Raw genomic sequence first — 27,629 nt, forward strand, 5'->3', positions numbered from 1 at the left:
ATAAATAAGAGTTTCACTGATAGGTTACATAGTGTAATGGTTGCAACTATGAGCGCTAGAACCAGGCTACCTGGCTTGACCACTTTCTAGCCATGTGACCCTTCAGCAATTTCCTTAACTTTTCTTTACCCCATTTTCGTCAAAGTAAACTAGGGACCATAATGACACTATATCATAGGGTTGTTGTAAAGATGAAGTAACCAACCTTAGAACAGCATAAGAGTCCTGGGAAGCATTGTATGGAGCTGCTGACGATAGTATTGAAGTCCCACCACTCATCTGTCGCTTTGTCATACCGTGGTGGCTTCCACGTTACTATGATGCTAGAAGCTATGCCACCGGTATCTCAAATACCAGCAGGGTCACTCGTGGTGGACAGGTTTCAGTGGAGCCTCCGGGCTAAGACAGACTAGGAGGAAAGGTCTGGTGATCTGCTTCAGAAAATCAGCCAATGAAACCCTATGGATTAGGTCATATTGTGGACATTTAGCTTGGCTAGCAAATAGTTAAAAGTGTGGGTGAAATTTATGAATACTGGGGGTCTTCTAGAATTCTGCCTCTGTCTTTGCTTCAGGGTGGAGATACGGTTCTTTGTCCTCCCGGTTTGTTCAGATCTATACTGTCAGCACTGCTTTGTACTTTTATGGTGACTCTTTACCCTGTCTCCATGTCTTTCTGAATTAAGCATCCTTGGTACTTGTAATTGCCCTCCCTGATGGGGTCAATATGAGTAGGGTAAGATATCGAATTAACCCACTTACATAAATTAGTACCAAATTGTGTATTAATGTTTCTTATAGTTACTTTATGTATCAGTTTTGTCTTCCCAATTAATGTGTTTAAGGGTAGAAAGCATTCTTCTTCTTTGCCTGATACACACAGGTGTTCTATAAATATCTCCCTCCCTCCTCTGTCTTGCACAATGCTGAGATGTAGTTGAGCTTAATAACGCTCAATAAAAACTTGTTGATTGAGTAAAAATTACCTACTTCCATGCCTTAAGTAAAGGAGACTATTACTTTATGTAATCTTTTACATTCCATAAGGTGTATTTGCCTGATAAGGAAATGGGGGAAGATCACCTAGGATGGGAGCAGGGCCAGCTATTCTACTAAATACAGAGCAGCAGTCCTTACACACTTGCTTCTCCACTGTTGAATTAAAAAAAATTAAAAAAAAAAAAAAACTGGAAACAATCTTAAAGTGACAGAAAAGTTATAAACATAATACAAAACACTTTTTTCTTTGAACCACTTGAGAGTAAGCTGCTGGCTTGATCCCGTAATAACCCCGAACACTTTAGTATGTATTTCTTACAAGCAAAGACATTCTCCTGTATAACCACAATATGACTAACAAAGTCAGGAAATAAGTGTTGAAAAATTAGTAGCATCTAATTCCACTCGCCATTAAAATTTTCCCAGTTATACCAGTAATGTTCTTCTTAGCAAAAGGATCCAGCTCAGAATTACATGTTGTACATGGATGCATTAGTTGTCATGTCTTCATAGTCACCATTAGTCTGGAAGAGTTCTTCTGTCTTTCCTTGACTTTCATGATTTTGATGTTTATGAAGATTACAGGCCAGTTAATTTTCAGAGTGACCCTCACTTAGGCTTTTCTGATGCTTCCTTATGACTAGTTTTTGATCCTAGATGTTTGGGGTAAGTATCACAGAAACGATACTGTGTCCTTCTCGTTGTAGGCTGTTAAGTTGCATATAATTTATATTTGTCCCTATATTGATGATGTTCACTCTGATTAAGGTGGTATCTACCAGGTTTCTCCATGTGAAGTTATTCTCTTTTCCTTTGTAATCCCATCCTCGTAAAATTTTTAGTTTATTCATGTCAGGATGGATTCATCAGCTTCTATTTTTATTCAATAGGTTATAACCCATTACTGTCGTTACTTATTATGATGCTTAAATTGTCCTCAGTTTGGCCAGAGGAGCCTCCTCAAACTTACTTCTCTGTCCTTTTGACATGCCTCCATCCTCCTTCGAGGCTGCCAAATTTTCTGTCACAGAATGTTCCAAACTCATGGAATTAGCCATTTTGTCAAAGAGCCCTGGTTCCTTGTAGTGGAGAATGGTATTTAGAAGCAAAGATATGAATACTAGGTGTGGTCATTGCTATTAAAGTTTGCTTCTCAAAGGTCCTCTCAGTAGGCAGGGCAAGGGACTGTATGGATATACAAACCTTACAAACCTACATTTATACATACATGCATATGCATCAACATTTATATTTACATCTATATAGAGAGAGAAAACCATGAATTCTCATCCATACATACAGTTCCAGTCCAGGATTCATTTTACTTTTCTTTCTTTCCTTACTTGAAACTACCTTCTCTAAGTTTGGGAAACTTGGCTCCTGTTATCCTTAATATATTTACTTATTTGTTCAAGCATCCTGTATTTAACAGCTTTTCTTTGCTGCTACTGCCCCTTTCCCTCACAGAAGCCCTCCGTGCTACACATGTGCTCTGATACACCATGCTGCAGCACAGCCATGCTCCTTCAGGCAGACACCCTTTTCACTCCACCCATACTCTGATACCCTGCTTTATCCTACACCCCCTTATGGGTGTTCCCCTTTCCCTGCTGAGACCCCATCTCCCTGTGCTAGACCACTCCCCATGTGGGCATTCTCTTTACCCTGCTTGGGTTTTGATATCCCAAAACAGGGCAGTCCTCACACGACCTTCCTCTTCACCTCACTTGGGCGTTGACATCCTATCCAGGCATCTCCCCTTTGTGGATGCCCTTCTCAGTCTACTTGGGGCTGCTTGGCTACATGAGGAAGAAGCTGAGATTAGGAAGAAATGGTTGCCTCTCCCTTGTGCTTATGTCTTTGGGAAGTTGCAGAATACATGTGATTAATTACGTGAAACACAACTTAATTTGGCTTCCAATTTATAAGACCTTAATTTTAAGGTTGTAAACTAGTGCTGAAAAGCTGAGATCAATCTTAGTTTAGTATCTCTGAAGCTAAGGCATTAACTGGAGGGATTCACAAGGATTTCTTTAATGTGAAGGTGTCATTATTAATGAGAAATATTAGATCTAAAGACATTTGACCTTTAGTCAAACATTTCTTTTTCAAATGACATATAAGTTATTGATTTGATGAGATCAAAAAGAAAGCGAACACCAAACAAAACCTGACTTAAGAAATGGGTAGGAAAGATAAAAGCCATGTTACTTTAAGTTCCATTATATCTAACTCAGGATAGTTAACTAGCTAAATTGGTTTATATTAAGTAAGCATTCAATTATATGTGAATTATATGATGCACGCCATAGAATACTTTTATACCATTTAATTGGTGAAAACTGGCATGAGCCTAAAATCCAAGTACAGTCTTGTAACAAATAGATTAATTTTCTCAAGGTTAATGTATAAATTTAATGCAGCTCCAATTAAAATTCCATCAAGCTTATCGTTAAAGTCAGATAATTATTTTTATGTTCATATGAAAGAGTCAGTGTTTTGCTCCAGAACAACTAAGAAAACTACAAAAAAAACAAAATAACTGTGAGGCCAGGGAAGTGAGGTTCTGCTTCTGATGTATTAGAATATACTCTAAGGTCATGATGATAGAATCAGTAAGTGACTGGTATAGAATTATGTCAGTGGAATATTCTACAGAATCCAGAAATTGACCCCCATGTATGAGAACCAAAAACCCCAAACCCATTGCTATAAAGTCAATTGTGACTCTATTGGACAAAGTAGAACTGCCCCATAGAGTTTCCAGGGAGCGGTTGGTGGATTCAAACTGCCGACCCTTTGATTAATTAGCAGCTAAGCTCTTAACCACTGTGCCACCAGAGCTTCGTATATGAGAAGTAAAGATAAACTGTATTTCCATTTATTGATGTTAACTTAATTAGAAATGTACATACATACAGAATCATCAGTATACAGTGTGTTGAATTTTCACTAAGTGAACATGCCTCTGTAACCGGTAACCAGATCAAGAAGCAAAACACTACTTGCACCCAGAAGTCTTCTTGATGCCTCACCACAAACACTACTCCTTTTTCCCTCCCCAGAGGTAACTATTATTATACTTCTAACATCGTAGATTAGTTTTTCTAGCTTTGGAGCTCTGGCTTCTTTCTCTCAGCATTCTATATGTGAGATTTATTCATGCTGTATATAATTGTAGTCCATTCCATATGCTCTTCTCTCTTCTCCCAGATATCTCCATGATTCACTCTCTTAATTCCTACAGGTCTCTGCTCAAATGTCATCTCTGGAAAGAAGCCTTCTCTGACAATTCTCCTTAAAATACCTTTCCCTCTCTTGCTCCCTTGTCTTTGTCTGTTGTCATCTCATTCATCATCCCCTGACATTACATTATACATCTATCTGCTTGTAGCCCATCTCTGACACATTTTTTAACATAAGCTCCAGGATGGCTGTAGTATATTCTGAATGAATTAATGAATTTTAGACGGACCAGTACCCATTCATTGTTCTCCTTTAAAAGTATGTTTATTTAACATTTTTACTTTCACATGATCTTCAGAATTACTTTAAGTACCTTTGGATGTAACTTATATTTCATCAAGTCTATAATTTGGGAAGAGTTGATGTCTTTTCAAAATTCAACCTTTCTGACGAAGAATGTGGTAAAAAAACAAACACAAGAATGTGGTATGTCTATTTACTTAGGTCTTCTTTTATGAATTTTAATACAGTTTTATAGCTTTTCTCATCTAGGTCCTGCACATTCCATGATTGCTAAAATTCAGAATATTTTTTCTGCCATGCTAATATTTTTCTTTGGGTACTAATGATAGTATTTAGTCTCACTTTTTTTTTTTTTTTTTAACAGCTTTTTAGTAACTTTGCTTTGGAAACAATATGCCTTTTAAAAGGCTTTCTATAACAAGGGTAGGCAGCTGCTCATGAACTGGACACTTCTTTTTATAAATAAAATTGTATTGGAATATGGCTATGCCCACTCATTTATATATTATCTATACCTGCTTTGACGCTACAATGGCAAAGTTGAGTAGTTGCTAAAAATACTGTATGGCCCACATAGCTAAAATATTCACATCTGGCAGACAAAGTGTGCTAACACCTGTTCTATAAATATTTTTTCTCTTTAAAAATGATACTTTAAGTTTTTTGTATATTCACTATATAAATATTCTAACTGGGGTAAATTACACAAATATTTAATGAGCTTCTGTGCTCTGTGACTATGGTTCCCAGACTGTGTGCTGGAGCATCTCGGGGTGCTTCAGTGAACTCACAGAGGCACTGTCGAATATTTTTAATTTTCAAGGAAAACACAGTGATATTTGACATCTGTGAGACACTGAGAAAACTACTAGCTCCAGGTAGTTCACCACTTCAACATTAGGTCATGCTACATCCTTTTCTGTGACATTGTGTCTTTGCAAATCTGCGTTTTCCATGGTTACTGTGATAAAAAGTAAATACTGTGCCAAAATCTGCCATGGAACAGGAAGTGAAGGTGGGGGTGTCCAGTGTTTGAGAAGCTGTGCAGTGTCCTACAGATACACACGTTCCATTGGCAAGTACTTGTGGTTATTTAAGGATACGTAAAGATAGCTTTTCTTTCAATTCATATGTGTTATTTTTCAAGTGGCTACTAAATTTTTAGAACGTGAGTACTTATTAAGTTGTTTGACCCTCACTACTTAGTAAACAGAGCTGTTTTGTATTTGTTTGGTCTAGGGGCACTGTGAAAAAGTTCTTGAGACATTCTCAGGCACCTTGAACTGAGGAAGTTTGGGAATCTCTGTAATAGGATTTGTACTAAACATTAGAAATGACAAGATCAGAAATCTTGCCCTCAGGTTATTTACAGTCTAGTATAGAGGCAGGCATGCAGCCAGACTATAATATAAAATGGTAAGATAGACGATAGACAGACGTGAGGAAACACACACACATACGTATATAAATATGGCACAATGATAACAAAGGACAAAGCACTCCTAAGTCTACCAGAGAAATAGTAAAAGTTCCAAGGGAGGAAATACTTGAGACTTGAAGAGTGGCAAAGAAGGAGGGTGTATCATGGAGAGTGGTGAGAGAATGTAACAACTGTATAGAACCAATAGTAGTTCAGTATGGCTGAGCATTGGATGTGTGTGGGGTAGAATAGTGGGAGACAAGAATATCTGATAGGCAAGAGCTAGGCCATGCAGGGCATTTTATGTCATAATAAAGAGGTTAGATTTTTGTCCCGGACGTGACAGGTAGCCGTTGAAGAGTTTAGGATAATTAAATTGATTTGCCTATTAAAAAGACAACCTGGGTAGCAGCCTGGATGATGTATGGGGAAGATGAGTGGACGATGAGATTTGAGGCAGAGAGATTAGTCAGGGTAAGAGATTCTGGGGTCTGATTCAGAGGAATGGCAAGTGATAACTTGATGCCATCTATTGCTGGCCTCATCTCTTTTACTTTTATTATCTCTGTTAAAAAAAAAATATGGCTTTTAGTCTGTAAAGAGTAAAATAAATTTTTTGTTGTTGTTTTTTGTTTTTTTATGCAAAGCCTAAAATAGGTGCATAAATTTGAATTCAGGCCTATGTAGAGCAGGGGTTGACAAACTGTATAAACGGCCTGATAGTAAATATCTTAAGCTTTTTAGGCCACACGGTCTGTTTTGCAGCTGCTCGACTCTGCCATTGTAGCATGAAAGCAGCCATGTACAATACATTAAATGAATTAGTATGGCGCTGTTCCAGTAAAACTTTATCTACAAAAAGAGGTAACAGACAGGATTTGGCCTGTGGCTTGTAAGTTGTCAGTCTTTGATATCTGATTGGAGCTGGTGAATAAGTTGCTAGACCGTTGAAAGTTACGTCTGAGAAAAGCTATAAAACAAGACAGTAGTTGAAAGGCAAGAAGAACTACTCTGTCTTTTTATCTTAGAAGGAAAGAACATAAATTCTACAATTCGTGACAGTAAACTTGAAGATGATTGTGAAAGAAATCTAAATTGGATTATCGAAAGATGGTTTGTATTTAAGGAATTGATCACTAGGCGGCAGCATTAGTTCACTAAAAACAATTCATGCCAGACAAAATTAATTTCCTATTTTAGAGATGATAGACATTCTCCGAGGAGTGCTATAGACCAATAATATTTTGGTATGTAAAGAACACATTTGACAAAGTCTGTTTTGAGTAAGTTGTATGACAACATGGTTAAGTGGATTTGTGATAAAACTATGCCTGTAGAATACTAGTTAATGAATTAATGCCAGTTTATAGAGAAACATGTACTGGCATGCTAGGAGGCTTTTTCCTCAGGTCCATCTAGTCACCATTTTTATTGATGAGCAGGTGAGATGTTATTCTGATAAAGTATATGAATGACAGAAACTGGAGGAGTTTTAGATCCTAACATATTGGTTGAACAAATCAGAATCCAAAAATAGCTCAATAGTCTAGAATAGGGGTCAGCAAACTACAGCCCACAGGCCAAATCTGTCCTGAGGTCTGTTTTTATACAGCTGTCAAGCTAAGAATGGTTTTCATACTATTAAAACATAAAAAAGAAAAATAAGTGACAGAATCATACGTGGCTCACAAAAATTAAAATATTTACCATTTGGTCCTTTATAGAAGAAAGTTTGCTGATACCTAGCCTAGAAAAATTAAAACACTGTAGGTAAATTGAAAGTCCTGGACTTTATTCCGTAACAACAAACAGAATGATTCTCAGCACAAGTACAGGTTATGGGAGATGGGACATAGCAGCATATGTGAAAAAGACTCATAAGTGATAACACGTACAGCTAGAGTCAGTTATGAGAGTAGAAGTTAATATGGTTTAAGACAGTATTCATTTATAGAAACAGAGAATTCAGGAAAATGGAGACTGTAGTCCCTAGTCTTTTTTTTTTTTCTTTCTTCGATGGTTAGAGCACCCCTGAACTATTAGTTTTAGAGGGTCGATGACAATCTAGAGCATCTCCAGAGAACCTGGAATGATTAGTAGACGAAGGAGAAGACACAATGAAGAGATTACAGTTGTCTTAAAATATTTTCACAACTGTCCAAAAATGAAAAAGAGAATAAGATGCATTTTGAGAAGTATTGTAGAGAAAATTCTAGGAGGTAGAATTTTGTTCATTTTTATTGCTAAAGTAGCATTTTGTGAGTGCAGGCACTGTCCTCATCATTCTGAAACAGAAACAGTGTTTAAAGGTTTCACTTCAAATTCACATTTAGTTGGCTCATTACGAACTTATTTACAATTTGCTATCCAAAAATGAGTGGCCTATCCCAGATGGAAGTGAGTTTCCTGTTATGGTGGACAGTACTAATACTCATCCATATTTTCTGATTCTCCTCCCTTTTCGAATATATGGAAAGATGATATTTTCCTTCCTCCTTGAAGTCAGATGCGGTCATGCAGTCTGCTTTGGCCGATGAAGTGTGAGCTGAAGTAATGTGTATCATGTCCAGGCAGAAGTATTCAGTCTGTACATGGTACTTAATGCTTTTCTCCCCTATGGTGGTCATTGTGGAGTTAAAGGTACCCTGCCTGGAATGCTGAGCCACCACATGGAGAACAGTTGCCCAGACCTGCAGAGGTCTTTGCATGATCAAGAAATAAACTTTTCTTATGATAAGCCAGTATGAATTTTGAGGTTGTTACAGTAGCGTAACTGAGCCTGTAGTGACATTTACCCCCCTAGTATTTAAGAACTAATATCCTTTGGCCAGTGGAAGCTGGCTGACATGGCCCTAATCTTGACCTGTATCCTAACTATGACCCTGGAAAAATCAGCCTTATCTGTAAAAGAGGAATGTTTGAGTGAAAAACATTGATCATCTCCTTTAGAAAAAAGTCTGTGATTGTAAAGTCTGTTTTAATATTAGATATTCAAGGAAAACAGTGCCTTTTCTCTATTCTGAGGTGTGTAGTTAAAACCCACAGTGCCATTTAATTTTTTTTTTTTTTAAGTTCCATTTAATAAATTGCTGCCTGTATTAGGACTACTATTATTTACTTTGGAGCAGAACTTCTTCTCATATAATATATGCATTGTTTAAAAAATCTGCTAACAGAGTAAAATCTAGGTTATCAAACACCTATTAAATCACTGCACTGCTTAATTAACTTGAAATCATTTCTGTATTAGGTCCTCATGGCCAAACTGAAGTCAGGCAAAAATGGGATATTTTTGAACCAGATAAATCCCTTTCTTTTGCTACATAGAGGATATGGCTTTTATCCCAGAAATTGGACTTTTATCATATTAAGGTGCCAGAATTTTAAAGTTTTTCTTTCTTACCAGCAGATTTATAGCTTATCTTCACAATTAGAGGATTTTTTTGTTGTTGTTTCTAAGTTTAGTTACTCTATAATTATTTGGGCTGGAATATAGCCTCAGATGTATAAATTCCTTAAAACACTCAATATTTGAATTGATTTGGCATAGATCCAGTTTTCCAAGGTTTAGCTTTGCTTCTAAAGTTCTACTGCCTTTAATAGAGCTCAGATTCTTTTTAAAAATCTGATGAAATCATCTCTTAAATATGTGTAGTACGTGATCCATACAGTTTCCAGTGCTGTTTGAAATTGGCTCTCTGAATAACCAATATGTTTCTAGTTCACGTTTTATAGATAAGTCAACAATTGAATATCAGTACATTTTGCCCTTTTAAAAGATTTCTTCTGAAATTGACTACAGCCACTAAATACCAAATCAGTATATCTACTGAATAAATTAATTTATTATAATTAGTAAAGCAGCTGTTTTATAAAGCAAGGAATCAAAGTTCTGAGTTCTTTAGTTTATTTCTCCTTATTGCCTCTATTCATTTCTTTAAAATTTGAGAATAATTACTTCCTATATTGTAAAAGATACTTTAAATTCACCAGAAGTCACATTACACTTCCACTGCTTTTAAAACAACTAAATCACATGGCAGATTAGTAATGAATTCTGACCTCTCCTCTTTCATCTCCCTAAAATCAGTGAAACAAATTTAAATATATATTTATTATTAAAGATACTACAAATCATCCTTCTCAAAAGGCATAGGACCTAGTCCTGATCCTGGCCTTGTCACTAGCTGTGTGACTGTCTGTGAGTTATAGACTTCTCAGAGCGTTAGTTTCCTCGTTTCTAAAATTAGCAGTTTCCAGTGGATGCATTCTTAGTTTCCTTTTAACTCTGTGATAGTTTATGTTTGTGTATTTTTTATAGTTCTTTTAGTCTAGATCTTTGCTTTCAGGAGCATTTATAATGGCCCACCCTCCAGAATACATTTTATTAGTCTCTTTGAACTTCTTTGGAGCCCTGGTGGTACAGTGGTTAAAGGGCTCGCCTGCGAACCAAAAGGTGGGCAGTTTAAATCCACCAGCTGCTCCTCAGAAATGCTATGGGACAGTTCTACTCTGTCCTACAGGGTCGCTAGGAGTCAGAATTGACTCGATGGCAATGGGTTTTAGACTTTATTTCTTTTTGTTTTAAATAATTTTTATTGTGCTTTAAGTGAAAGTTTACAAATCAAGTCAGTCCTCACACAAAAACCCGTATACACCTTGATACACACTCCCAAATACTCTCCCCCTAATGAGACAGCCTGCTCTCTCCCTCCACTCTCTTTTTTCGTGTCCTTTTCGCCAGCTTCTAACCGCTTCCACCGTCTCATCTCCCCTCCGGGCAGGAGATGTCAACATAGTCTCAAGCGTCCACCTGATCCAAGAAGCTCACTCCTCACCAGCATCCCTCTCCAACCCATTGTCCAGTCCAATCCATGTCTGAAGAGTTGGCTTTGGGAATGGTTCCTGTCCTGGGCCAACAGAAGGTCTGGGGGCCATGACCACTGGGGTCCTTCCAGTTTCAGTCAGACCATTAAGTCTGGTCTTATGAGAATTTGGGGTCTGTATCCCACCACTCTCCTGCTCCCTCAGGGGTGCTCTGTTGTGTTCCCTGTCAGGGCAGTCATCAGTTGTAGCCGGGCACTGTCTAGTTCTTCTGATCTCAGGATGATGTAGTCACTGGTTCACGTGGCCCTTTCTGTCTCTTGGGCTCGTAATCACCTTGTATCCTTGGTGTTCTTCATTCTCCTTTGATCCAGGTGGGTTGAGACCAATTGATGCATCTTAAATGGCTGCTTGCTAGCGTTTAAGACCCCAGATGCCACTCTTCAAAGTGGGATGCAGAATGTTTTGTTAACAGATTTTATTATGTCAATTGACTTAGATGTCCCCTGAAACCATGGTCCCCAGACCCCTGCCCCTGCTACGCTGGCCTTCGAAGCTTTCAGTTTCTTCAGGAAACTTCTTTGCTTTTGGTTTAGTCCAATTGTGCTGACCTCGCCTGTATTGTGTACTGTCTTTCCCTTCACCTAAAGTAGTTCTTATCTATTATCTGATTAGTGGATATCCCTCTCCCACCCTCCCTCCCTCCCCACTCTCGTAACTACAAAAGAATGTTTTCTTCTCAGTTTAAACTATTTCTCAAATTCTTATAATAGTGGTCTTATACAACTGACTAATTTCACTCAGCATAATGCCTTCCAGGTTCCTCCATGTTATGAAATGTTTCACAGATTCCTCACTGTTCTTTATTGAGGCATAGTATTCCATTGTGTGAATATACCATAATTTATTTATCCATTCATCCGTTGATGGGCACCTTGGTTGCTTCCATGTTTTTGCTATTGTAAACAGTGCTGCAATAAACATGGGTGTTCGTGTAAAGGCTCTCGTTTCTCTAGGTTATATTGCAAGGAGTGGGATTGCTGGATTGTATGGTAGTTCTATTTCTAGCTTTTTAAGGAAGCGCAAATCGATTTCCAAAGTGGTTGTACCATTTGACATTCCCACCAGCAGTGTAGAAGTGTTCCAATCTCTCCACAGCCTCTCCAACATTTATTATTTTGTGTTTTTTGGATTAATGCCAGCCTTGTTGGGGTGAGGTGAAATCTCATTGTAGTTTTGATCTGCATTTCTCTAATGGCTAGTGATCGTGAACATTTCCTCATATATCTGTTAGCTACCTGAAAGTCTTCTTTAGTGAAGTTAGACTTCTTTATTTCTAATACAGCATATATACTGGTCAGGATAGACTGGATTATACTGTAGTAACAACTTCTCTAACTTCAGTGGATTAAAGCAACAAAGTTTATTTCATACTCATACTACCTGTCTGTCCATCGTATGTGGCCTGGGAACTTTGTTATGTGTGGTCCTTATTCTAGGACCCGGACCTCTGGATCACCTGCTGTCTAGAGCTCAGCAGGTGCTGTAGCAGAGTTGAGAGAAATAAATAGCTGCATCGCACGTTGTCTTTGAAAGCTTCCACCCAGAAGTGAACACATGTCACTTTTGTTCTTATAGTTCTGGCCAAAGCAAATCCCATGTCCACATCTGACTTCAAGGGGCCGTGAAGTTCAATCCCACCAGGTGCCTAGAGATGGGAACACATAGGAATATTTGGTGAACAGCTCTTATGACCATCCATTGTTGTTGTTGTTAGGTACCATCAGGTCAGCACCAACTCATAGTGACCCTGGAGGACAGAGTAGAACAGCCCCATAGGGTTTCCAAGGAGTGGCTGGTGGCTCTTAATTGCTATGCCACCAGGGCGCCACCTATCATTAAAATTAGGAGTGTAAATTAATACTAAATTTATGGAGGGCAGCTTGCAAACATACCAAAAGCTGGAGAAATATGTTTACCATTTGATTTAGTATTTTTATTTTTAGGAAATTCTGAACAGATATACAAAGATGTATACTCATTAAAAGCATTCCTTAAATATACATTTCTTGAGTATCTACTATGTGTCAGGAGCTGGCATGATCCGAACCTTCACTGAGCTGACACATGGGGCAAGGAGTGGGAGGAGGGGAAGACAGTGCAGAGATAATTACAGTGAAACATGTGCATGCCGGGAGGGGGAATACAGGCTGCTGTGAAAGCATGTGCCGGAACCCACTCAAAGGCAATGGGTTGTTTTTTTTAATGAAAGCACGTGAGAAAATTTCTCCTGACTCATTTTTCAGTTAACTGATTCTCATTTCAGCTATGTATTGCTGACCCCCTCCATTCTAGTTTTAATTTTGGTTTTTGTACTTTTTCATTTCTAAAAGATTTTTTCCCAAATATGCTGTTATTTTTAATAGTTTCTATCTCTGAAGATATTTTTAGGCTTGTCTTTTATAAAAGAATACATTTTTTCCTCCATTTGTGACATTTTAGAGTGCCTGCTAACCTTTTGGAAACCCTGGTGGAGTAGTGGTTAAGAGCTACAGCTGCTAACCAAAAGGTCAGCAATTCAAATCCACTAGGCGTTCCTTGGAAACTCTGTGGGGCAGTTCTAGTCTGTCCTGTTGGAATTGATTCGATGGTAATGGGTTTGGTACTAACCTTTTGCTAACGAAAATCAGAAGTTACATGGTAATAATTTACTCTATTAAAACTTGACAGTGTTCAGGAAAAGAAAATGATCCAGGTTGTGTATACACGTTTCAACTTTTTAAAATTTGCTTATAGTGAGTATTCTAGGATGATACACAGTAATAATTAGATTTGAGTCAGCATGTTGGGATTATAACTGAATTTTTTTTTTAATTTTCTATACTGTCTATAATGTTATTTCGTAGTTTTTAAAATTGAAGAAATGTGACTGGCTAAATCAACTGTGAAACAAAGTAATAAGAATGACGTTAATGGGGATTAATTTACTAACACAATGGAGAGTTTTAAAGGGCTTTTGCTCTTTTTTTTTTTAATCGAAAAAGCTCTGATTCACAACCGTAAAGTAAATCACAATTGTTAGAAGTATCACTGTCCTTTCCAATTTCATGATAGAAAGTTTAAATCTTTTCATGTGCAACTATGGCACATGGTGTACAAAGAAGAGTTATGCAAATCTACTCCCCTTTTCCTTTTTTCTCTTCTCTTCTTTTTCCTTTCTTGTATCAGCTTGGTTCTTCTTACCTCCGGAGTCGGGAGTAGAGTTAAGAATGCATAGTTTTGTTTTCTTTGTTCGTTTTTTAGGATTAGGAAGGAGCAGGAAAGTAAAGAAAAACATGCTAACTTCTCCTTGGAGGGCATATTTTCTTTTGGCAAATACTGTGCCTCTCAAGAAGAAAAACAGACTTCCAGGACCAAAGATATTTAGTATAAAAAATGGTTAAACATTTCATAATACTTAATTTTTTTTTTTTTTTTTAGGAAGAAGAAAGGCGTATGGCATCTGTTGTAGCCAAAAAAGAGGAAGAGAAGAAGCGGGAAAGTCATAAACAATCTTTGCTTAAGGTATTTTTTCCAATTTCTACATGCATGTGGCATATGCACACTCACATACTCTGAAGCTAGCTATTTTCATTTCTATCAGTAAAATGTTTCCTTTATAAACAAACACTCCTAAAACTTGTATGTTATCATCTATAAATAAGCCTGTATTTCTGAAATAAAATGTAATGTACATTATAAAACACATGAAAAAGCTAGAAATTTTAAAATGAAGAGAGAAAAATAAACAGTAATAGAAATTGTAGTATTTTTTCCCATAGGAGTGTAGCATCTTGGGTATCCTCATGGTGCGTGCACTTCATTTTGGAAGTCATGTGTGGACTGTCATCTTTTCTGATGTATTTTAGTGAGGTCTGCTATCATGGATTTTTTTAAATGTTAGCTTTGTAAATTTAAAAACTGCTATTAGCTTTTCTGATGAAGAGATGGTAAAGATTTTGAAGAATTCAGGAATTTAAATTTTGTTTTAAGCTGGCTTTAAATGATTTAGTATATCAGACACTACTTTCCTTAAAGTAGTTGCTTTTTTTTTTTAGATGTTGTGTATTGACATCATGAAGTATAACAAATAAAAACCACTTAAAGCTTATAGCTTATATTATGCTTCAAGTTATGTTCTAGGAGCCCTGGCGGCGCAGTGGTTAAGAGCTTGGCTGCTAACCAAAAGGTCGGCAGTTGAAATCTACCAGCCGCTCTTTGGAAACCCCGTGGGGCAGTTCTACTCTGTCCTGTAGGGTCGCTGTGAGTCAGAATTGACTCAGTGGCAGCAGGTTTGGTTTCTTTTGGTATTATGTTCTAAAAGGAAGGCTATTGCCTTGATTGATTGATTACCAGTAGTCATTCTTGTCTTATATAGATGCTTTTCTTTTTAATATTAAAATGAAGTCCAGAATTTTAAAAAATAACTAGTAGGAATCCAAAGTTGTATATAGGAAATTAGGAAGCAAGGGATCTTTCTGAGTTGATGAAAATGCTTTATTTCTTAACAGGGGTATGGGATACACAAGTATATGCCTTTTTCAAAACTGATTGAACGGTACACTTAAAAATGTGCATTTTCAACTGGACTGATGCAAAAACTAAGAATTTTCCTGACTATAACCAAACATATCAGGGGACAGAGTAGCAGGGGCTGGGGCCTGGGGACCATGGTTTCAGGGGACATCTAGGTCAATTGGCCTAACAAAGCATATTAAGAAAACGCTCTGCATTCCACTTTGGTGGGTGGCATCTGGGACCTTAAAAGCTAGCAAGCGGCCATCTAAGATGCATCAGTTGATCTCAACCTACCAGAAGCAAAGGAGAATGAAGAATACCAAAGATACAAGGAAAATATGAGCCCAAGAGAAAGAAAGGGCCACACAAACCAGGGGCCCCATCAGCCTGAGACTGGAAGAACTAGATGGTGGCCGGCTACCACCAATGACTGCCCTGACAGGGAACACAACAGAGAATCCCTGATGGTGCAGGAGAAAAGTGGAATGCAGACCTCAAATTCCAGGTAAAAGACCACACTTAATGGTCTGACTGAGACAGGAGGGCTGAGACCAATTGATGCATCTTAGATGGCCACTTGCCCTCCCATTTTTTTAATGATCAATATGTGATATCTTATGAAACAATCCCCAACAAACACTGAGGATCTATTTTAGCAAGACTCCGACTCTGAGCTATGGCTAGAACCCAGATTTCCTGATTCCCATGTTCCTCTCTCTTATAAAAAATAAAGAAGCTAAATGACCTTCTTAATTAAAGAGTCCTGTGTAATCACTTCAGGAGAAGCATTAGCTATTTTTCGAAGTTTTCATGAAAACCTTCTAAACATTAAAAAAATGTTAGCCAAAAATTTAATGTCACATTTCCAAAAATACTAGTGGTAACAAGCAGCTTAAGTGGATATGCAACACAAAAATTTTAGTTGAAAGGTGGAGTCAAGAGTGATTTGGTGCCTATAACATGCTGTACCTACACTGGCAGCCTCAGAACTAAATAATCAACAAAGTTTCTTTGTTCATTTTTGCTTCCACTCTCCAGGGCTCATACAAGAGTATTCCGTAGGTCTGGAAGCTCTATAAGATTATATTCTATTGTATTTATTTATGACTTCTTTATTGATCGAATGGTTCATTCATTCATTTATACATCTGGCAGTAGCAGCTGTTGGATAGGAAATACTGCTTTTCTAAATGGATCATTCAGAAAAGTTTGCCAACAGTAATACCTGGCAATGGTAAACCTTGTTCCTATAAATTTTAAAAATCCTGGCTACAGTTATATTTCCTATAAACAAAGGAACTTTTGGGCAACCCCTAGGGGTATTCCAGTGTAAGAAAGATTAAAATCCTGTTAGCTGAGTCAATAAGAAGGTAGAGATGTTAGGAGAGGGCTTGGGAGCCCTGGTGACACAGTGGTTAAGAGCTTGGCTGCTAACCAAATGGTTGGCAGTTCAAATCCAGCAGCTGCTCCTTAGAAACCCTATGAAGCAGTTCTATTCTGTCCTATAGGGTCATCATGAGTCGGAATCCGCTCAACAGCAATGAGTTTTGGTTTTTGGTCAGGAGAGGGCTTGTGCGTAGCTAACTAATGAGGTAAGGGGTAATAGAGGTTAGAGATAACAGCAGGTGAGGAACTGTAGCATACTGAGTAACAGCTCTAAGTAGTCCTGAGCTGAGAGCTTGGGACAAGGTTTTCTTTTCTTTCTTTAAATTAATTTAGGAACAATTTTCATAGTAAAATGTACACTTTTTTCTTTTTTTAATTGTGCTTTAAGTAAAAGTGCACAATCCAAGTCAGTTTCTCACACAAAAACTTATACACACATTGTTATATGACCCTAGTTGCTCTCTCTACAATGTGACAGAACACTCCTTCTCTCTACCCTGTACTTCCCGTGTCCATTCAACCTGGCTCCTGTCCCCTCTGCCTTCTCATCTTGCCTCCAGACAGGAACTGCCCACATAGTCTCATGTGGGAAACCCTCTTGGCATAGTACTTACATGCTACAGCTACTAACCAAAGGGTCGGCAGTTTGAATCCACCAGGTGTTCCTTGGAAACTTTATGGGGCAGTTCTACTCTGTCCTATAGGGTCGCTATGAATCGGAATCGACTCGACAGCACCGGGTTTTTGGTATCTTGTTATTATTTATTAGTTAACATACTCAGTGGTGTAAAGAAATGTTGTGCCTCTTTTCTAAGCACCACTGTATCTGCCTTATTAAGAATATTCCTTTCTACCAGCTCCCAATCTGCCAGAGAGCCAAATACACGGAGCCATTATTATAGCTAGCCCAATTTCTTTCGGTAGTCTAGATCTGCTTTTCTTAACATGGTTTCCGTGAGAAAATTGAGCCCTAAAAGCGAGGTCCTTGGACTGGCAGCATCAGCAACACCTGGGACCTTGTTAGAAATGTAAATTCTTAAGCCTCACCCCAGGCAAACTGAATCAGAATGAGGGTGGAGCCCAGCAACCCGTGTTTTAACAAGCCGTAGTGGTTAAGTGCTAAGGGTGCTAACCAAAAGGTTGGCAGTTTGAATCCACCAGGCGCTCCTTGGAAACCATATGGGGCAGTTCTACTTTGTCATGTCGGGTCGCTATGAGTCAGAATTGACGCAATGGCCATGGGTTTGGTTTTTGGTTTTCTGGGTCATTTGAGGCAATCTGAAGTTTGAGAACAGCAACTTTAGGGCATCCATTGCATGTAATGAACTAACTTCTGTTCATCTAGAATGGTGCTAGTTATCAGGAAACATTTCAGCCGAGCACAATTTATTGTAGTAGTCTAGATATAATTATTAATTTTCAGACATTATAATTTCTATTTGCCATATTGATCAATCACTCCCCACCCTATACATACATGAAGACTGTTCCCCCATATCAGGCCTATCATTATGTAGGAAAATTATTATTAGGTTTTTCTTGCTATGTTTAAATACAGAGGTAGATAAATTTCTGCCAAATTAAAATTTCAGACAGCACTGAAGTATTTAAGTGTATGTCAGATAAAAATTTCAGATGGTGAATTTTCAGATTTCCAAAGAATGATTTTTTTTTTAATAAAATTAAGTTCCTAAAAGAGTAATTATTATTTACATATCATTTTTTTCTTTCAGGATGGCAGACCACTATTGAGGTATTTGAATGCACAGGGTAAAGCCCTCCTGTATTTTATTTTAGAATGCATATTTGGTAGCTTCTTTTGAAAGAATGATAAGAAGGTACAAACAGTATTCTCCTTGTATATTCTCTTCTGCTACAAAAATTGCATTATGTAATTCTTGTCACAATTAACTTTTTCACAGGAGAAGAAACGGTTAACGATTAACAACGTAGCTCGAAAGTGGGACTTGCAGCAAAATCGAGTAGCTAATATTCCTACAAATCAAGATAGGAAAGATCCTGATTCCCCTTCTCAGGACCCCTGTCCGGTCAATGGGAGCACCATCTCTGCATTTCCGGAGGAAACAGGGTATGCAATGGTATTCTTTCAAGATACTAGTACCGTTAGACTCAGATTTGGAGTGGGGATGGGAAATCATTTCACATGAAATTATTTTAAAATAGTAGTTTTCTTCTGAAAAATTGGATGTACTTTATAGAAAACTTAACAAAATTAGAAGTTTAGATTAAGAATTTAAAATGGACAAACTGAAAATATAAATCTGACCATGATATTCTCCTACTTAAAAAACTCTTCAATAGTTTCTTGTTGTTCAGAGGAAAAAATCAAGATTACTTAATTTGGTCTACAAAGCCTCTGCCAACCTCACCTGTCTTATCCCACGTACCAGTAGTCACCTTCTTCTGGCTCTGCGGCTTCATTGACCTCCTTCAGTTCAGTTACTTCCTACCTCAAACCTTTCTTCTAGAAACAGTTTTCTTCTTCCCTGACACCACTTCCCTGGTAGCATAGAGGTTAAGTGCTACGGCTGCTAACCAAAGGGTCGGCAATTCAAATCTGCCAGGAAACTCTGTGGGGCAGTTCTACTCTGTCCTATAGGGTCACTATGAGTCGGAATCGACTCGACAGCAACAGGGTTCTTGACACCACTTCCAACCCAACTTCCCTCACCCTATCCTAGCTAACTCCAACTCACTTCCACACATCTTAAACCTCGCATCCTCTTGAAAACCTTCCCTAATCCAGAAGCTAGAGTAGCTCGCATGTCCCTTTTATGTTTCAGTACCTGCACTTCCCCTCTTAGCACTTACCACAGTCATAATAACTAGTTGGTAATTGGTTGTTTCACATCTGTCTTTCCACTAAAATGTAAGCATCATGAGGAAAGCTACCTTGATGGTTTTGATCCCTGTTGTGTCCTCAGCAACCAGCACAGAACCTTATTCCTTAACTAGTAGTATTAAGCAATCCGGTAGAAAATTCTGAATGATTGCCCTGGATGTGTTGATGTGTTCTATACTTACCTGTCTATTCCAGTGGCTCACAATCTCTTTTCCTCTATGACACATGTGACAAATAATATATATCCCTGAGTTTGTGAGCAAATCTGTGTGTATGCTCCATGCATTTCTCTACCTCTCAAGAAAGCATACAGGGATCAAGTAAATGAGAGGAGCATAAAGTATATATATTTTTATAGTGTATAAATAATTATAAAATATATATTATATATGTATCTATATATATATTTATATATCCTAAAAATCAAAGATAGGATACATTTCAACTTTGTTTCATTTGGTGAAGCATTACATTGAATATAATGTACCTTTTATTTCAACTTTCTAACCAGAATTTTTTTTTAATAATTTTTATTCTTTAAGTGAAAGTTTACAAATCAAGTCAGTCTCTCACACAAAAACCCGTATACACCTTGATAAAAAAAGAAAAAAACACACTCCCAAATAATCTCCCCCTAATGAGACAGCCTGCTCTCTCCCTCCACTCTCTTTTCGCGTCCATTTTGCCATCTTCTAACCCCTTCCACCCTCTCATCTCCCCTCCAGGCAGGAGATGCCAACATAGTCTCAAGTGTCCACCTGATCCAAGAAGCTCACTCCTCACCAGCATCCCTCTCCAACCCATTGTCCAGTCCAATCCATGTCTGAAGAGTTGGCTTTGGGAATGGTTCCTGTCCTGGGCCAACAGAAGGTCTGGGGGCCGTGACCACTGGGGTCCTTTCAGTCTCAGTCAGACCATTAAGTCTGGTCTTATGAGAATTTGGGGTCTGTATCCCACCACTCTCCTGCTCCCTCAGGGGTGCTCTGTTGTGTTCCCTGTCAGGGCAGTCATCAGTTGTAGCCGGGCACCATCTAGTTCTTCTGGTCTCAGGATGGTGTAGTCACTGGTTCATGTGGCCCTTCCTGTCTCTTGGGCTCGTAATCACCTTGTATCCTTGGTGTTCTTCATTCTCCTTTGATCCAGGTGGGTTGAGACCAATTGATGCATCTTAAATGGCTGCTTGCTAGCGTTTAAGACCCCAGATGGCACTCTTCAAAGTGGGATGCAGAATTTTTTCTTAATAGATTTTATTATGCCAATTGATTTAGATGTCCCCTGAAACCATGGTCCCCAGACCCCTGCCCCTGCTACGCTGGCCTTCGAAGCATTCAGTTTCTTCAGGAAACTTCTTTGCTTTTGGTTTAGTCCAATTGTGCTGACCTCGCCTGTATTGTGTACTGTCTTTCCCTTCACCTAAAGTAGTTCTTATCTACTATCTGATTAGTGAATATCCCTCTCCCACCCTCCCTCTCTACCGCCTCTCGTAACCACAAAAGAATGTTTTCTTCTCAGTTTAAACTATTTCTGAAGCTCTTATAAGAGTGGTCTTGTACAATATTTGTCCTTTTGCAACTAATTTCACTCAGCATAATGCCTTCCACGTTCCTCCATGTTATGAAATGTTTCACAGATTCCTCGCTGTTCTTTATCGATGCGTAGTATTCCATTGTGTGAATATACCATAATTTATCCATTCATCCATTGATGGGCACCTTGATTGCTTCCATGTTTTTGCTATTGTAAATAGTGTTGCAATAAACATGGGTGTGCATATATCTGTTCGTGTAAAGGCTCTTATTTCTCTAGGATATATTCCAAGGAGTGGGATTGCTGGATCGTGTGATAGTTCTATTTCTAGCTTTTTAAGGAAGCGCAAATTGATTTCCAAAATGGTTGTACCATTTGACATTCCTATCAGCAGTGTAGAAGTGTTCCAATCTCTCCACAGCCTCTCCAACATTTATTATTTTGTGTTTTTTGGATTAATGCCAGCCTTGTTGGAGTGAGGTGAAATCTCATTGTAGTTTTGATCTGCATTTCTCTAATGGCTAATGATCGTGAACATCTCCTCATATATCTGTTAGCTACCTGAATGTCTTCTTCAGTGAAGTGTCTATTCATATCTTTTGCCCATTTTTTTAATTGGGTTATTTGTCTTTTTGTGGTTGAGGTTTTGCAGTATTATATAGATTTTAGAGATCAGGCGCTGATCAGAACTGTCATAACTAAAAACTTTTTCCCAGTCTGTAGGTAGTCTTTTTACTCTTTTGGTGAAGTCTTTGGATGAGCATAAGTGTTTGATTTTTAGGAGCTCCCAGTTATCTAGTTTTTCTTCTATGTTCTTTATAATGTTTTCTATACTGTTTATGACATGTATTAGGGCTCCTAACATTGTCCCTATTTTTTCTTCCATGATCTTTGTCTTTTTAAATTTTATGTTTAGGTCTTTGCTCCATTTTGAGTTAGTTTTTGTGCATGGAGTGAGGTATGGGTCTTGTTTCATTTTTTTGCAGATGGATATCCAGTTATGTCAGCACCGTTTGTTAAAAAGACTGTCTTTTCCCCATTTAACTGTTCTGGGGCCTTTGTCAAATATCAACTGCTCATATGTGGATGGATTTATGTGTGGATTCTCAATTCTGTTCCATTGGTCCATGTATATGTTGTTGTACCAGTACCAGGGTGTTTTGACTACTGTGGCGGTATAATAGGTTCTAAAATCAGGTAAAGTAAGGCCTCCCACTTTGTTCTTCTTTTTCAGTAATGCCTTATTTATCTGGGGTCTCTTTCCCTTCCAAATGAAATTGGTGATTTGTTTCTCCATCTCATTAAAGAATATCATTGGGATTTGGATTAACCAGAATTTTTAAGCCTGTTATATACAAAGAATGTAATAAAGGAAGTAATTTGAGAGGCATTAGAATAATGCTTTGGAAATTTTCTGTAGTTAGAGTCTCACATACATTTAGACAGATATGCCCTTTAAATTTTAGCTATAAGATTAATTCATATGAATCAGTGTATTTTTTTCAGCTCACTTGGGAATCTATGTGTAGAGCTTCTCACCTCTTTCAGATAGAAAAATAAAGCTACAAGAGTAGAAATTCTAATTAAGTGATAATTTATATAACTAATATGCCATTCTTATATAGCTCTAGTAGGGGCAGTGGTAGTTCAGTGGTAGAATTCTCACCTTCTATGCTGGAGACCCTGTTTTGATTCCCAACCAAAGCACCTCAAGCACAGCTACCACCTATCTATAATTGGAGGCCTATGTGTTGCTATGATACTGAACAGTTTCAGTGGAGCTTCCAGACTAAGACAGAATAGAAAGAAAGGCCTGGTGATCTACTTCTGAAAAATCAGCCAGTGAAAACCCTATGCAACAATCAACTTCTGTTGTGCATGAAGTTGCCATGAGTCAGGAGCCAAATCGAAAGCAGCTAAGAACAACAATAATATAGCCCGAGAGCTATTTTTAATATTATTTAAATGTTGAGATATAATTTTACATGGTTGAAACTGTAACCCTTTATAAGTTAAAACCTTAAGCATTGGGCTGTAGATTTATGAAATAATGTACAAGCCAGTCCTATTTCTAATTTCTCTTTTTAAAAAAGGTTTGTTTCTGCCTTCCTTAAGGAGGTTTCTCAGTTCAAAGTTTATTGAAATAATCTGTCAAATTTGCTTCTAAATTTTTAATGAGGTTTTAAAAGTTAGTCCTTTAATGTAATCTTAAATTTATCTTTATATATAGTAGTAGGTAAAAGTCTACCTTGGTTTAATTTCAATTGACTAGTCATTTTGCTAATAACTTAATTAAACTATTCTCTTTTTTTAATGAAAAATGCCATCTTTACCTAATATTAAATTCTCATAAATTCTTGCATATATTTCTGGTCTGTCTGTTCCATTCCACTTGCCTGTTCCCATCTACTTGTCTGTTTTAATGCTGATACCAGATTATTTTGATTATCCTAATTTTGTAGTTGGCTTTAATATCTAGTGGGCAAATCTACTTTTGCTACCTTTTCAGAGTTTTAATTCTCACCCACCTTTTCTTCCATATGAATTTTAAAATCATTTAATCTGAACAGAAAAAGAAATGTTTAGAATTTATTCAAATTGTGTTACATTTACATATTAATTACAGAAGGGTTGACATTGTTATGATACTAAATCATCACTTTAAGAAACACTGTATGTCTTTACACTTTTTCAGGTCTTGTTTGGTAGCCAGAGGGGAGCTAACTGGAAGAATGCTGAAAGTTTGAAGGGAAATTCTGATAAACTAAATAAAATTAGAGATCACAAATTTATAGCAACTGTAGTCTGAAATGTTGAGTGAGTTTATTCCAGGAGCATAGAGTAGCTAGCTGTAACAGTAGAGAAGTTAAATGTCTGGTAAAGAATAAGGAGAGATAAGGGATCAAAGATAAGGAATTAAAAAATTCAAGCACAACACCAATAACAATACCAAAAAAAAATTTTTAAAAAGATCGAAATGATGGATCATATGATTTAGGCTAGATTTCTTTTTTATTTCTTGTGTTTCTGGTTTTATTCTATTTACTTTTTTTTTTTTTTTTTGAGGGGAAGGATATATACAACAAAACATGCACCATTTCAACGATTTATGCGTGTAGAATTCAGGCTAGAATTCTAAGGAATTGAAAAACAGAAAATTGGACGTTGTTCCAAGATGGCAGACTAGTTAGATGCACCACACCATTACTCCCCAGCAAAGACCCAAGAAACAAAGTGAAATGAATACGGATGACAGCCCTGAAATTCTGAGCATCAATTGAAAGGATCAGAATTAAAATAAAGCTACAAGATTGAATAAAGGGAACCAGAGACATCAATCTATAAATGATGACAACTTCAAAATAAAAGAGGGAGTAAATGGTGTAGTTACAGAGCTTCCATATGGAGAGGAAATCAAGGCAGTATTGAGATACAACACTGTTTTAAGCCTTGGGAGATAAATGTAAATTTTAGGGTGATCACAAAGAAAATTAATAAACCTACTCACCAAAATAAAAAAGAAAACCATAAAGACTCAATAAATGCAAAGTCAACAACAATGAAGAAATAGAAAAGAAACTTCATAAGCAAAAAGAACCCAGTACAGAAAAGCAAGTAGAACAAAGAAAGCATGAACACCACAAAAAAAAGCACAACAAAATGACAGCAGTTAATTCATACCAATAGGTAAACACACTAAATGTAAATGGGTTAAATGTGCCAGTCGAGAGGCAGGGACTAACAGACTGGATTAAAAAAAACATGACCCAACATTATGTTGTCTGCAGGAGACACACCTTAGACACAAAGCTAAATAAGCTCAATATCAATAGATGGAAAAAAATACACCAAGCAAAAAAAAAATCTCTGATAAAATAGACTTTAAGGCAAAATCCACCATAAAAGACAAGGAAAGGCATTATATAATGGTTAAAGGCTCCATTCACCAAGAGGACATGTGGTGCGATGGATTGCTTTTTTGTGGCCTTTCTAGCCATGGTCTTATGTTGTTGTTGTTAGGTGCTGTCGAGTTGGTTCTGACCCATAGCGACCCTATGCACAACAGAATGAAACATTGTCCAGTCCTGCGCCATCCTTACAATTGTTTTTATGCTTGAGCTCATTGTTGCAGCCACTGTGTCAATTCATCTCATTGAGGGTCTTCCTCTTTTCCGCTGACCTGTACTCTGCCAAGCATGATGTCCTTCTCCAGGGACTGATCCCTCCTGACAACATGTCCAAAGTACGTAAGATGCAGTCTCACCATCCTTGCCTCTAAGGAGCGTTCTGGCTGTAGTTCTTCTAAGACAGATTTGTTCGTTCTTTTGGCAGTCCATGGTATATTCAATATTCTTCACCAACACCACAATAAGGAATAAGGAAGATGGTCTTATAACTCCCACCCAATCACTTGGGTGGGATTGTACAAATAAGGCGATTGTGGTCAGTTTTGCTTTAAAAGAAAGCCGATTCCAGAGCAGAGAGAGGATCCCCTCACCACCAAGGAAGAACAGCCAGGAGTGGAGAGTGCATCCTTTGGACCCAGGATCCTTGCTCTGAGAAGCCACTGGACTCAGGAGACAGAGAACAACTTGTAACCCTGAAGACGGCTGAGAAGTGGTGGCAGAGAAATGGCGGCAGGAGAGACCAGCAGGAGATCAAGCAATGAGCTTCCCAACCGTTAGAGCGAGAAAGCTGAGTGCCTTTGGGGTCAAGGCTTACTGGCAGAGTGGGGTGCCTCTGGGCGCTTACTGGCAGGGGTTAAAAGAGCTTTGTAACACTTGCCTGAGCAGGGCAGAGGCCTAGGGCCAGAGAGAGGTGTGCCTGTGAGCACACCTGAAAAGAAGCTGTCCTGATGGAAGAACTGTATCCTGAGTGCTCCTGAGCCTGAATTGTAACCTGTTGCTTCCCTATTAAACCCCATAATTGTGAGTATTGTCTATGAGTTCTGGGTGGTCATTGCAATGAATTATCAAACCCCGCAGAGAAGTAGAGAGTGCCATGGGAGGGATGGTTGGTGTCAGAATTGGTAAAGATGGTGGAGAGAAGAGGCATGTCTGACCTCTGCCTCACAGGAATCAACCTTATGCTGTTGATCTTGATTCTCCTTCCCCCTTGTGAAGTTAAAAGAGATCAGACTCCTCCCCCATGCCATTTTTACAGAACATAACCATAATAAATATTTATGTACCCCCGTGAAAGGGCTCCAGAATACATAAAACAAACTCTAAGAGCATTGAAAAGAGAAATAAACAGTTCTTTATAATAATAGCAGGACACTAACACACTGCTTGCTTTCAGTGAAGGACAGAACAATTAGAAAATCAACAAAGATACAGAATATCTGATCATCACAATCAACCAACTTGACCTCATAGACATATGCAGAACATTTCACACAGCCATAGCACAGTACACATTCTTCTCAAACACACATGGTTCATTCTCCAGAGTAGACCATGTTTTAAGCCACGACACAAGCCTCAACAAATTAAAAAATATTGAAATAGTACAAAGCATTTTCTCTGATCACAATCTTTTAAAAGTAGAAATCAGTAACAAGAAAAACAACGGAAAAAAAATCAAGTACATGGAAACTGAAAATTACCTTACTCAAAAACCACTAGGTAATAGATGAAATTAAAAATGAAATAAATTCTTAGAATCAAACAAGAATGAAAACACAACGTATCAAAACCTTTGGGAACACAGCAAAAGCAGCACTCAAAGGTCAATAAAGCATTAAATGCACTTTTTTTTTTTTAATCAAATAAGAAGGGACCAAAATCAACAGCTTAACCCTACAACTTGAACAAGAAGAAAAAGAGGAGAAAAAGAAGCCCACAGCCACCAGAAGAAAGGAAATAAGAAAGATTAAAAAGAAAAAAAATTTCTTTTTAATTAGAGCAGAAATAAAAACAACCAAAAGAATCAAGACTAGAAGTTGGTTCTTTGAAAAGATCAATAAAATCAACAACCACTGGCCAAACTGACAAAAGAAAAGAAGGCAAAGATGCAAATAACCCAAATAAGAAAGGAGGTAGGTGACATTACATTGAAGGAATCATAGCCCCCCACCCCCAGAAAAAAAAAAAAAAAAAGCCCTGGCCCAGACAGCTTCACTGGAGAACTCTACCAAACATTAAGAAAAGAGTTGACACCAATTCTACTCAAATTATTCCAGAACATAGAAAAGGAAGGCGGAATACTCCTGAACTCATTCTGTGAAGCCAGCATAACCTTCATACCAAAACCAGGCAAGACACTGTGAAAAAAGAAAATTACAAACCAATATCCCTCATGAGTATAGGCGCAAAAATACTCAACAAAATACTAGCCAATAGAATTCAACAGCATATCAAAAAAATAATAATACACCACGAGCAAGTGGGATTCATACCAGGTTTGCAAGGATGGTTTGTTCAACTTTAGAAAATCAGTCAACATAATTCACCACATAAATAAAACAAAGGACAAGAATCATATGATCATCTCAATTGATACAGGAAAGGCATTTCATAAATTCCAACACCCATTCCTGATAAAAACTCTCAGCCAAATAGGA

At 37.8% G+C, this 27,629-nt stretch overlaps 1 protein-coding gene across 6 annotated transcripts in view; it reads left to right on the plus strand.

Moving 5' to 3' along the window:
* LRRC49 (leucine rich repeat containing 49) overlaps positions 1-27,629 on the plus strand; it is a 175,994-nt gene that overhangs the window by 103,720 nt on the left and 44,645 nt on the right. For all 6 annotated transcript variants that reach the window (XM_049905591.1, XM_049905589.1, XM_049905593.1 and 3 more), the window contains 2 exons: positions 14,212-14,295; positions 18,597-18,763. In XM_049905591.1, coding sequence (XP_049761548.1) covers positions 14,212-14,295; positions 18,597-18,763 — 251 coding nt within the window. The remainder of the gene's footprint in view (positions 1-14,211; positions 14,296-18,596; positions 18,764-27,629) is intronic.

This window comes from Elephas maximus, chromosome 13, assembly GCF_024166365.1.
Source record: "Elephas maximus indicus isolate mEleMax1 chromosome 13, mEleMax1 primary haplotype, whole genome shotgun sequence".
In the NCBI taxonomy this organism is placed as follows: Eukaryota; Metazoa; Chordata; class Mammalia; order Proboscidea; family Elephantidae; genus Elephas; species Elephas maximus.